The 12811-nt window shown below is 55.8% G+C and overlaps 1 protein-coding gene across 2 annotated transcripts; it reads left to right on the top strand.

The window, feature by feature from the left end:
* The first annotated feature begins 5926 nt into the window (after window positions 1–5926).
* Window positions 5927–12228, top strand: RNF222 (ring finger protein 222). Of its 2 annotated transcripts, none has more exons than XM_031556289.1 (3): window positions 5927–7489; window positions 7593–8905; window positions 9694–12228. In XM_031556289.1, the coding sequence occupies exon 3, from the start codon at window positions 9725–9727 to the stop codon at window positions 10355–10357; it is 633 nt and encodes a 210-aa protein (XP_031412149.1). In that variant the 5' UTR covers window positions 5927–7489; window positions 7593–8905; window positions 9694–9724; the 3' UTR covers window positions 10358–12228. The 2 variants fall into 2 exon arrangements, with proteins under 2 accessions (XP_031412149.1, XP_031412148.1); XM_031556288.1 differs by having other exon boundaries at window positions 5927–7516.
* Window positions 12229–12811: the final 583 nt, after the last annotated feature.

Genomic DNA, 12811 nt, shown 5'->3' with positions numbered 1-12811 from the left:
GTGGAAGGAAGGGATGCCATTCCGAGGGACCTCAACAGACTTGAAAGGTGAGCCCGGGAGAATCTGATGAGGTTCAACACAGCACAGTGCCAGGTTTTGCACTAAGCATGTATACAGATGGAAAGGAACAGTCCTTGAGAGCAGCCTGCAGAGAAAGACCTGCAGGTCTGGTGGATGAAAAACTTAACGTGAGCCACGTGTTAAGCACATGGCATCCCAGGCTCCATCAGAAGAGGGGTGGCAGCAGGGACAGGGAGGTGATTGTCCCTCTCTTCTCTGCTCTTCTGAGTACTGGAGTCCAGGCTGGAGTACTGTGTCCAGGCCTGGAGTCCTCAGTACAAGAAAGACAGGGAGCTGTTGGAGAGGGTCTGGAGGAGTCACAAAGATGAAGAGGGTGCTGGAGCAGCTCCCCTACGAGGACAAGCTGAGGGAGCTGGGCTTGTTCAGCCTGGAGAAGAGAAGGCTGCGGGGTGAGCTCATTGCAGCCTTCAGTACCTAAAGGGAGCCTACAGACAGGAGGGGAGTCAACTCTTGGAAAGGGGAGATGATGGCAGGACAAGGAGAAACGGTTTTAAGTTGAGGGAGGGAAGACTGAGGTTGGATATCAGGCGGAAGTTCTTCACGGAGAGAGTGGTGAGGTGCTGGAACAGCTGCCCAGAGGGGCTGTGGATACCCCGTCCTGGGAGGTGTTCAAGGCCTGTCTGGATGGGGCCCTGGGCAGCCTGGTCTGGTGTTAAATGTGGAGATTGGTGGCCCTGCCTGTGGCAGGCTGGCTGGAGATTCATGATTGTTGAGGTCCCTTCCAACCCTGGCAATTCTGTGGTTCTGTGATTCTGTCCTGCTTCCCGTCCCAACACCGTGGGCTCTGTCAGCTGTCTGCTGGGACCCAGGCACAGCCCTCACCAAGTATCCCCAGGCCTCCATAGGGTCAGACTGACCTGCCCCACTACCCACCTCTGCTGCCTCACGCCTACCCCGTGCTTCAGCTCCATCTGCGTTCTTATTTCTCTGCCCTCTGCAATTAGCCGGGCAGTCTGTCATTGGCGATGGCGGTGTTGGAGGCCCTTGTGCTCCCTTGCTGCAGGCCATTGCTGCCAGCAGCGTGGCAGCACCTGGAGACGTCTGGGTCCCTTTATGGGACAGCACACGTCCTGTGTGAGCATGGGGTCACCGAGTCCACCTCTGTGTGGCACATCCATCCCCATGGTCCCTCTGCTGCCGTGTCCCATCGGGTGCTGGGTAAACAGAGATTCATAGACCCGCTGCATGCTTGGGTTGGAAGGGACCTCACAGCCCCCTGGCCCCCTCAGGTCAGGCTGCCAGATCCAACCCATGGCCTCGGGTACATCAGGGATGGGGCACACACAGCTCTGGGCAGCAGTGCCAGGGTCTCACTGCCACTGAGTAAGGAACTTCCTCCTCGCATCTGATCTAAATCTTCCCCTTTACAGCCATTCCCTCGTCACTATCTGTCCATGTAAAAAGTCTTGTTTATCAGCTCTTCTAAGTACTGGAAGGCCACAGTGAGGTCTCCCTTCTCTCCTCCATACTGAACAACCCCAGCTCCATCAGCCTGTCTGTGTAGGAGGAGCTCCAGCCCTCCTGGAGGCTGAGCCCAGTCCCCATTTCTGCTTGCGCAAATTTCCTGTGCCAACCTGCACCTGGGTGATGCACACTCTGCCTGCGTTGCCTCCCATCCAACTCCTACCTTTGCTTGGATGCTGGATCCTCTTGGCTCTCTGAAACCCCTTTTGAAGGCAGAGGGAGATGGAAGCATTTACTGCCTTGAAGAACGATTCCTCTCTTTGTATCCAGCCCTGTTCTGCCACAAGCAGGGAGCAGCCAGAGGTGGCTTTGGGCAGGTTGAGTGCCCACCACAGAGCCCTTGAGCCAGGTGTGTGCCCACCATTGTGTCCTGGGGCAAGTTGGGTGCCCACCATTCAGGTCTGGATCTGCTTGCATACCTATCACTCTCTGCAGCAGATTGGGTGTCCATCATGGTGCTCTTGCACAGGTTGTGTGCTCACCACTCAACTCTGGAGCAGGTTGCATGCCCATTGTGGTTCTGTGGTGCAGGCTGTGTACCCACCATTGAGCTCTGGTGCAGGTTGCATGCCCACCCTTGGTCTTGCAGACAGGCTGCATGGCTGTGATGCTTTGGAGCAGAATGGATGCTCACTCCTCAGCTTTGGAGCAGGTTGGGTACCTAACCTTATGTTCTGGAGGAGGTTTCTTGCCCATCATTCTGCTCTGGAGCAGAGTTGAGTGCCCATCATTGCCCTCTGGAAAAGATTTGGTGCCTGCCAGCACACTGAGCAGGTTGGGAGCCCTCCTTGTGGAGGAGGTTGGGTGCCCATCATGGTGCTCTGGAGCAAACCGGTGCCCATCTTTTCTCCCTGTGCTGATAAGGCCATGTAGAAATACCACACTCTGTCTGATCACGGTCCTTCACCCTCTTGGTGCAGCACTCTCGATGCATCAAACCCCCTTTACAACACTCATCCCTGTGGGGCTGTGCCTCCACCAACAAAGCAGCAGCGGCAGGGCTGTGTTTCCCAAGACGTCTGACGTGCCCGCCTGGTTAACACCAATTTTTAAGTCAATGTTTGCTTTGAGGTGGCTCCCGGCTGCACCCCATTGTACGCTGGAGCCGTTCCCAGGCGCTCGCCCAGGGGCCGGGCATTGCGGCCGCACAAAGGAGCAGTCATTTAGCATTAGCGGCCGCACAAAGCGGCTGTGGCCGCCGCCAGATTTGTGTTTCGCCAGCAAAAAGCCCCTCGGCTGAAAGGCTGCGGAGAGAAAAGAGAGACGTGATGTGCTGCAGCAAAGGGGGGCTCTCACGGGGGGGAGGAGGCGGCCGGGGCTGTCCCACGGTCCGGGGATGTCCTGTGGGAGGTCACTGTGGCATGGGATGAGCGGGGTGGGATGGGAGCTCATGGGGGCTGTGTCACTGCTCAGGGGGACACATAGTGGGTGCAGCCCCCAGTGGTGCAGTGCAAGGGGGGGGTGAGGACCCCCTGGGAGTTGTTCGTGGGCTGGGAAGGATTTGATGCAGGCTGGGTGCCCATCATTTATCCTAAGAGCAGGCTGGGTGCCCATCCTTGTGCTCTGGGGTTGGTTGGGTGCCACCTGTTCTCCAGGGGTAGCTGGGCACAGCGCATCTTTTGGCAGCTGCCACGCATTTCCTTCCTTCCTTCTCTGAGAGGGGAGCAGTAGCCCCTGGGACAGAGCAGGGATTCTCCCCTTTGTCTTTGCCCTGGAGGAGTGCCTGGGACCATGCAGCTCTCCCCTTACCTGCTTTTTCCAGACAGCTGCACCCAGGCAGGGGGCAGAGGAGCTGAGGGGGCAGGTCTGAGGGCAGCTCAGCCATAGCAGAGACACATCCCCAGTGGGACACGTGGGGCTGTCACACCCCCCCTGCATCTTCTTGGTACCACCAACATTGATCCTGTTCTCCTTTTCCTTAAGCAGCCAAAGCAGCCTGGGGTGGCTGGGTTCTGCAAGTCCTGAAGGTAATGGAGGCTTTGGAAAAAGGGAAAGCCAGGATGAGGTGCCTGCCCTGCTCTGTGCTGGGCGGCACCAGTGAGACCTGCTTGTGGCTGTGGAGCTGAGAATATTTACCCGTGACCTGAGAACCATCAGTTCATTGCACCAGACTGCGCTCCCCCATCCAAATGCAGCCCTAACAGCAGCAATGTTTCATTCTTGCAACTCAGTGAGGTGAATTGTGGTTGTTTGAAGCCATCACCAAATGGATTTGGGCGTCAGGCTGACAAAGGGTGGCTCTCATGGGGATGGGGTGGAGCACCAGATCTGGGGCTGTGGGATGGCACTGGTGGAGATGCATGGACTGGGAGGGATGGTTTTAGGAAGGGAGTGGGTGTGGGTCTGGGAAGGGAATGAGGGGATATACAGGGAAGGATGGGGCTGAGAGAGGTACAGGGAGAGATAGGGTTGGGAGGGATGTAGGGTGGGATGGAGCTGAATGGGGTGGGACTGGGAAGGATGTATGAAAGAGTGGAGCTGGGGGGCTGCAGGACTGTGAGTGTGTGAAGGATGTCATGAGGATGGTATTGGAGGTGTGTGGAGATGCTGAGGTCTAGGAGGGCTTTAGAAGATGGGGTCCCCAGGTGACAGAAATGGGAGATCCACAGCCCTGGGTGGATTTGGGGCCAGGTAAAGGACTGAAGCTAACAGGGATTTTCTTGCAGCACAAAGGCAACGAAGACTCTGTTGCTCTCAATGACTGGGCCACGTAATCAATCCTCCCTTTATCCAGCACCTCCGTGCCTCAAGCTGTATGTTGTATACATCCACACAGAGTCTTCTTTTCAATAAAAGTTGTTATTTTTACTAATTTCAGTGCTGCCTTCAGTGCCTGGGCAATATTTACCAAATTGTTGTGTTTGACAGACTGCCAGCAGTTCCTGAAAGAAGCTGCACCTCTGTTTGCCTTCGGAAAGCACAGCCTCTCATAAAAACCCTGGAAAAACCATTAAATCAACCCAGATAATGAACACCATCGTATGTTAGAATTCAGTTTTCCTTTTATTGAGTCTTTTCTTCCTGACCTGCTCCAAGATGTGCACTGCAGATTGACCTGAAGGCTGTTCTGATTCCTGTTGAGCTGCCCCTCAGCTGGGGCTTGGAGGAAAATCTCAACCTGCCACACAACCAAGCAGCCAAAAGCTCATGGAGTAACTCCCTTTTGTACAGGACCACAAGCCCTGGCAGCTTTTCCTGCTCACGTTGCAGTGTCCCCAGCACCTTGTCCCCTCTCTGAGCCCTCCAAGGACACCTGCTACTTGCTCTGCTGGCAGCCAGCATGCACGGGATGAGGGTACCAACACTGTCTGCATCCCAAACTCCTCCAGTGGTCCCATTTAATCCCAGATCACAGCAGCGAGGGGAAAATCCACCTTTGCTGGCCGCTATGATTTGATAGGCTCAGCATGTTGCTTCCCATCCCAGCCCCATTCTCAGGAAGGATCTGCTCATCCTTGCACTTGCAGAACCCCAAACCCTTGTGCCCTGGAGGCAGCTGCCAGCCCTGCCTCAATAGAAGCCTTCTTCTCCCCCAGCATCTGCCTGCTCGCTCCAAAGCCGCATTGTTTCTCCATTGCTCACATGATGTAGATTAGCACCATGGCAGCACCCGCTCCCCTGAACCATCTCAGGATGGGATGTGTGTCTGTGTACGGTACCAGTGATGAAACTCATCCTATTTGCTGCTGGATTTAGGGCATAGTTTGTGTCCGTGAAAGCTGAGGGCTGAATCCAGCCATGAGGAGGGAGCTGGCACAGCCCTGACACTGCCCTACAACCACAGGATTGGGGGCTATTTTTTGGATGGGGACTAAAGGCAGGGTCTGTGCCGCCCTGGCATTGCTCATTGTCTTCAGCAGTCAGTATGATCTTAATATCTTCATCGGTGAAGGGATGGAACGCACCCTCAACAAGTTTGCTGATGGCATGAAGCTGGAAGGAGCTGCCTGAATGCTGTCCTGTGTAATGTGCTCTAGAGAACCTGCTTTAGGGGTGGTTGGACTGGTGGATCTCCAGGGGTCCCTTCCAGCCCCTATGGTTCTATGATTCCCTGATTGCTTTGGATTGCCCCAGCCCTGCTTGTGACACTACTCCTGTGGTGGATCTCTGGGCAAATAAGCCTTGAAGGAGCCCTTGGATACCAGCCAGGTAAAAACCATAGGGCTATGTGGCTCCATAGAAGTTGGGTGTTGAGTCCTTTCTTTACTATGAGGGTGGTGAGGTGCTGGAATAGTTGCCCAGAGAGGCTGTGGATGCCCCGTCCATTCCTGGAGGTGTTCAAGGCCAGGTTGGATGGGGCCCTGGGCAGCCTGGACTGGTATGAAATGTGCAGGTTGGTGACCCTGCATGTGGCAGAGGGTTGGAGCTTCATCATCCTTGAGGTCCCTTCCAACCCTGGCCATTCTGTGATTCTGTGATTCTGGATGGGACAGAAGCCCAATATTTGATGTCAGAATAAGGTCCTGAGAGACAGCACCAGGCACAGGGGCATTCCTGAGCAGCAGACAGCGGCAGCCCGGAGCTGTGTGCCCAAGTACTGCAGGTCCCTTAGCAAGGCAGGCAGCATCTGCTCAGCATATCCTCACCCTGGTGGGAAAACAGCAACCAGTGAGGGTCTGGGAGATATTCCAGCCTCCATCCCTTGGAGCTCTGACATCGAAATAACAGACCCTCGGCATCTGGCTCACATCCCTTCTATCCCCTCCTATGGGGAGTGGGCAGCCTCCCTGTGGGACAGCACCTTCCAGACCATGGCAGCTCTGGGAATGAAGGCTCTGAGGTCGTTCAGTGCACCCTGGGCTCTTCGTTTCTTTTGGGCAGCCAAAGCCCATCCGAGAGCACCACCTCCTGGGCAAGGCAAAAAGCACGGAGCAGACAGACGGTATGGAGTTACCCAGAAGGAAAATACACCGATTTCCCATTCTGAAGTCATACAAAACAAACATGGGAGGAGATGGGCAAACCTGGGGCCGCCCTCGGGGATTGCATGCCCTCCAGCTTGTGCGTCTTTTCCAGAAATGGGATTTTATTTAAACAAAAAAGCATGGAGCATCCCTGGGAAAGTCGCTGAGCTCCACTGAACATCTTCTCAAGGATGAGGTCAAACAGGTTTACTTTTCCCCTCTTACCTTCACCTCCTTCTCACCAATGCCAACTACTCAAGGTTTCCAAACTGGGAAGATGTGGAAGGGGAACGGGATGAGCAGAAGTGCCTGTAAACCCTCAGATGTGCAGGTGAGGAGCTGAATATGAGCCACAAACCTCACATAGTAAAAAGTTGAGTAAAACCTCCAACATTGGCTGCCAAGCATAGATAAGGGCACCATGATCCCTTCTTCTGCCTTTGGGGGCTTCTCCAACTGAAGGGTTCTTCTGGCTGATGGCTGAATTCCCTGTGTAGGGAATGGGAGGGGACCCAGGGCTGTGCTTTCCCCCAGGGCTGTGATGGCCACTGACCCTGAGCAGAGCAGGTCTCAGCTGTAGGCATGGGAAAGGAGCTCCCATTTCCACCTCCTCACTTGGAAAAGGACCTGGCTCTGCCCCTGAACCTGGTCTCACCTTTCAGGCACTGCCAGGCTCAACTTTGCCACCTGGGACAGATGCAGCCACATGTGGAACTGGGGCAAAGGCACCAGGAAAAGCCATGCATGGGAAAGGGCGAAACTGATGACACCAGAATCCCTTTGATTTTAGCATGGGCAGAGCTGCAGAGGGAGGCAGACTTGTTTTCTCAGTGCCTATGTATAGAACAGTGAGCTCATAGTTTCCAACAATGGAGAGCATCCAAACTATGGGAAACAGGAATTTCCACCCCGCCCGGTGCCAGCTGAGAGCTGAAGGTGGGGAGATGCTCAGTGCCCCAGACCTGCCCGTGCTGGCCCAGGTCAATTCTCCAGCACTCAGGACCTGGGGAAGTGATCAGCCCTGGCAGCTTCAAGGAGAGGTCACAAATGGGAATGTGCACCCAAAGGTGATGGTGGGACCTCAGCCCTGGGTCAGTCCAGAGAGTTCTCAACTTCAATTTATGCTCGCACCATAGAAAACAGGATAGCGAGAGGAGTGGATGTGGAGCAGAGGAGCAGCTCTGGATCTCCTTACGGTGGGATTTCATGGCATAAGAGGTATGAAGGGTACCAACCCCACATGAGGTGCTCTCTGCATTTTGGCAGCTGCCCCACAGCATGGGAATGGCCTGGTAAGTTTGCACCCACCCCTTTTCATCCAGAAACCAACCCTGTGATGTAACTGCTGCACCCACGGGTGGTGATACCACTGCCCACGCCTGCCAGGGCTCGAAACCACCACTGCTGCCTGTGCAGTGACTGTGGGGACCCATCTGTTGAATGTTGTTGGGTGCCAGAGGTGCCTTAACACTCTTGCCGTCTCTTCTTACCCCATCGATCCTGGAGATCCCCGGGCATCTTCTTGAGGCTGGAGGAGCACAGAACCAGGAGTGGTTCTACAGAGCATCTCTGCACCCATGTGAGATCCCCACTTAATTCCAAGTTTCTCCTAAACTATGATGGAGACTGCAGGCCTCCCAGGGTACAGGAGTTCCTTGGAGCCCTTTTGATCACCCTGAGGAAACCGGCTGGGCTGAGGATGCTGAAAGGATCCAAGGTGGTGACAGGAACCATCCACTTGCAAACAGCTTTTGAAAGGCTCTGGAAGTCAAGGGAAGAATGGCAGCACCCTGAGACAAGGGGTAATGCCACAGAGAGCCTCCTCTGTGCAGGATTCCAACCCACAAATGGCCAAATGGAGGGGTTCCATCTGCCCACAAGATGCAGCAGATGGTGCTGGAAGCCTGCAGGCAGGCAGGAGATGAAAGCGACCAGAGCTGTGCTCTGCTGTGAACTGTCTGGGTTGCCCACAGCCACGCTGCTCTTTGGAGTGACCATCCAGCAGTGTGGGGCTGGGTGACATAGAGGGGAGACCAGATCACAGAGATGAGACCAGTGTGGGGATGGGGAGCAGAGACGTGTGGTTGTGTCCTGTCCCTGGCAGGGGCCCTGCTGTGTTTGGGGACCAGCAGCCTGCGGTTTGACCCTGGGAACCCATTACAGGGAGGCCAGCAGGCAGCACTGTGCCACCTCTCCCTGCCCTCTGACGCCTTACGCCGGCTCCACACCCACTCCCTGGCAGGGTTCAGGATTTAAAACTTGAACGGGTTCCTCCGCATTCACAGCCCGGGTGCTGCCCTGTCCCCGCTCCTGCCTTTACGCAACGCGCTCGCATGAAACGCGCAGCCACCACCTTGCTGTTATATAGGCACCCCGGTCCCGGCCCAGACGGTGCTCAGCGCTGGGGACAGCAGTGGATCGGATGGAGAGGACCCTGCCCTGGGGCCCTGCAGAAGGTAGGGGTCTCTGGGGTGTGGAGTGAGGGGCTCCTGTGGCTCTGTAGGAAGCAGCAGGTCACTAAACCAGAGCAGGAGTTGGGTCCCTCTTCTTCTAAGGGATGGCTCCTCGTGTTGGTGTGGCCATCCCAACACAGGGGATGGCTCCTGGGCTGCCATGCCCATGTGTCCAGCAGCAAAACCTCTAGAAACAGCTGTGAGGACATCTGGGGTGCACTGATGGCATGCAAAAAGGGGTGCAGATTGGATCTGAAAACACAGCATGGTCTGGAGAAACTGCCCTCTTCATAGAACTCCAGCTGCTGATCCACTCTTGGAACTGAGCGTCCCTCCTTCCTTCTCCTTCTTCTCCTTCTCCTTCTCCTTCTCCTTCTCCTTCTCCTTCTCCTTCTCCTTCTCCTTCTCCTTCTCCTTCTCCTTCTCCTTCTCCTTCTCCTTCTCCTTCTTTCTCCTTCTTCTTCTTCTCCTTCTGCTCCTCCTCCTCCTCCTCCTCCTCCTCTTCCACTTCCCTCTCCTTCTCTTTCTCCCTTCTCCCTTCCCTGAATGTTCTCTACCCTGAGAAGTGCTTCAGACCAAGCCCATTCAAGGCTCTGTGTCCGTGGTGTCCCCACTGTCCCTGCACCCCACTGTGCCCCAGGGCAGCACAGGGGACACTCCAGGCAGCGGGGCAGTGCTGTGACTAACAGGCACGCACTGCACTCCAGCAGTGACCCGGCCATTGGTCTGGGACATCCCACACTAACCATTGCAACTGGGACCCCTATAACACCCGGTATCCCTGCTCACAGCTGGGAAGCACCCGTGGTCTGCAGAGCAGGGATGGCTGAGACCTCACCCAGCAAGGAAGGGGCCCCAGCCGAATGCCCCGTCTGCTACGAGAAGTTCCACCCCCTGGAGCACACACATCGCCAGCTCAGCTGCGGGCACGCCTTCTGCCACGACTGCCTGGTGAAGTGCCTGCTTTCCTCCAAGCTGGACGGCCACATCCAGAGCACCATCATCTGCCCCGTCTGTCGCTACGTCACCTTCCTCAGCAAGAAGAAGGCTCTGTGGCCATCCAGCCCGCGGACGCTGGAAGTGCCCCTGTCACCATCCTCCTTATCCCAGCTGACCAAACTGGAGAGCAGCAACGCCCTCGTGGTGCCCAGCCACTTTGTGATGCCGGTGCAGAGCTTGGAGCGGTGCAGCCCTACGGGCACACAGGGAGAGCTGGCACGTGGAGCCCACATCTTCATCATCAGCAGGCATGGGATGCCGCTGGTGGACACGGACTGCTCCTCCCTGCGGAGAGAAAGCCAGGCGGAGACACGGAGCACCATGTCCTCCAGCTCGGCCCTGGGGCTGCAGTGCTGCCAGTCGCCCATCGCTCTGGCCGTGCTGCTCATCCTCACTGTGGCCCTGCTGGCGGCCGTGCTCCCTTGGCTGCTGCTGGTCAAGAGGGACTCACAGTGAGGAAGGCAGCGACTGTGATGATGGAGGATTGGCACTGATGCTGGGGCTGGCACCTTCCTGGAGAAAGCCCAGATGCAGCTCCAGGGGAAGTTTTCTCATCTGACCAGGAATTTGGGATGTTCCTGAAGATCTCTGGGTGCTCCCATGCTAGAGGTGTTGCCTCATTTGTTTGAAATGTGGCTGTTTGAGTCCTGTTAGAGGGTTCCTTCTGTGTTTTAGTGGTGTGGTGGGGCTGGAAGGACCCAACTCACAGCACTGCCCTCCCTCGGCCCTGCTCTCAGGTCCCCCAGAGATGTCCATGCTCCTGCTGTCACCGTGTCTCTCCTGCCCTGAGCACCCAGGGACAGGCAGCAGGCGGGGAGTGAAGGCATCGGGGCTGCATAGGGGTAGCTCTGAGAATTCCATCCTGTCCCCATACCAGGGGGAGGTGTGGGCATCTGAGGGGTGTACATGAGATTTGGGTCCCCCCCGTGCCCATTCCAAAAGAGGTCAGAGTCACAGTGACTGTGGTGCTCAGGAATGCAGCTTGAGGACCTTGGTGCTTTCACAGATCCCTGACACATGGAGCGGGAGCAGGATGTCCCTTGCTGTCACTGGCAGGAGGGTGGCACATAGCTCCTAAAGTGAGAATCCCACTTGCTGAGCATCAGGGGGCTGCAGTGCTTTGGGATCACCCAGAACATTTCAAGAAGACAAATAAAAGCTGCCCAGTGTTAGAAATGCTGCTCAGCAGGAAGATCCCATATCAGCCCTATGGCCCATCTGTGAGCAAATGCAGGGCATCACTCATCCACCCCTGGGCCTGTTTCCATACCTGTGTACCAGGTGTGATGACACTGACTCCTGCACTGGGAGACTGCTGGGGAAAAGTGCCTGAGACACTGCACTGGCATGGAAATCCTATTTCATAAGAAATAATTACCTGACAATAATGAGTCCCTGCCTCCTCATTTAATAATTGCCCTTGTCATTACTCTGGATATTGGGGAGGTACTGGAGGGTGCCAGGGAGCCAACTCCTGGCATATAGGGCTGCTGAGGAGCAGGCAGGGCTGGCGGAGCCCACTTTTGGCTGCTGCTGCTGGAGGCCAGGATCCACTTGGCAAAGGACTTCAGCAGCAGCTCCATGTTGAGAGGGACATCTTGGGGGGTGGCAGCAGGGAAGAGGAGACCAAGTCTGGGGGTTCCATCAGCAGGGAGAGGCAATGCCACGGACATGGGGTGGGGCCTGGGGGCATCACTGTGGGTTTGCCACAGGGTGGCACTGCTTGGCCGGAGCTGGGTGCCAGGGCTGGCACGGGGACAAAACCAGGCTTGGGGGTGGCACCCTGGGTCCCCAAGAGGGAGAGTTACAGATTTCCCCCCTGAAATCTGAAATCTGGCTGTAAGCAGCTGCCAACAAGGCAGGGTCTGCACCCCCTGCTGCACCCATGCTCTCCTGCTGCTCGGGGCCAGCTGATGTCCCTGTCCCCACATCCTCACCAGAGCCACCCACCTCCGCTGGGGTCTGTGTGCATCTGGGATAGATATTTCCAGTCCTTCCTGTGCTGATGGAGAAGCTGCCAGCATCTTATTTTTTTGCTGTTAATGTCATTAAGAAGCCAGTCCTTCCTGTGCCTTCCCCTGCTGCTGATCCCTATGGAGGAGGTTTGCAGCTCCAGGAAAGCCAAGCCCCCACGTGCTGTGCAGCTTCCCCCAGCAGGAACAGGACCAGGAGCATTGCAGGGTGCTGAGGCCACTTGCAGCTCAGTGCTGAGTACTTCAGTGCTTTGGTTCATTGTGGTGACCAAAACACCGAGCCTGCAGCTCACAGACGTGCATTGGATGGTTGCATTCTCTGCTGATATCCCACATCACCTGTGTGGGGACACACACGCAGCCCTGTTTAGTCCTTCTGATGTCACCATCTGTCTGTGGACACAGTCGGTCACTCATGACCACAATCTCTGGACAACATCTTACAGAGTTGCTGTCAGCTGCAGGCTCCTGCTTGCAATCCATGCTGGAAGCTGTTGGGACTCCTGGAGATGCCCTGGGTGCCCTTGCTCCATCCCAAACACTTCTCCTTTTCTTTTTCTATTGCATGGGAAGGTCAAGATGTCCCATCCCTTATCCCCTGGTGACATTGGAGATCCGTTCCCCTGCCACAGGGATGACCCCGGAGCATGGGCTTTTTTTCACAAGCAACCATAGCAACCACAAGCTGCCCAAGGCAGGAGCCCACTAGGGCAATTACTTTCTGAGTGTGTTGAGGATGAGGCTAATGACTTTCCTGCAGGTAAGGATGGCCAGCCTGCATGCACACAAAATTAAAGGTCAGCTAATGGCTTTGGGGTAGCAAAAAGGTCAGAGACATCTTCCAGGCAACCCTGGAGGTGGAGACACACCCCTAGTGGGCAGGGACTCTGCAGAACTGTGAGAGGAGAATGAAGAACTTAAACAATAGGGCAAGATG

Source organism: Meleagris gallopavo, chromosome 20 (genome assembly GCF_000146605.3).
Source record: "Meleagris gallopavo isolate NT-WF06-2002-E0010 breed Aviagen turkey brand Nicholas breeding stock chromosome 20, Turkey_5.1, whole genome shotgun sequence".
Lineage (NCBI taxonomy): Eukaryota > Metazoa > Chordata > Aves > Galliformes > Phasianidae > Meleagris > Meleagris gallopavo.
This window is presented reverse-complemented; position numbering and strand designations above follow the sequence as displayed.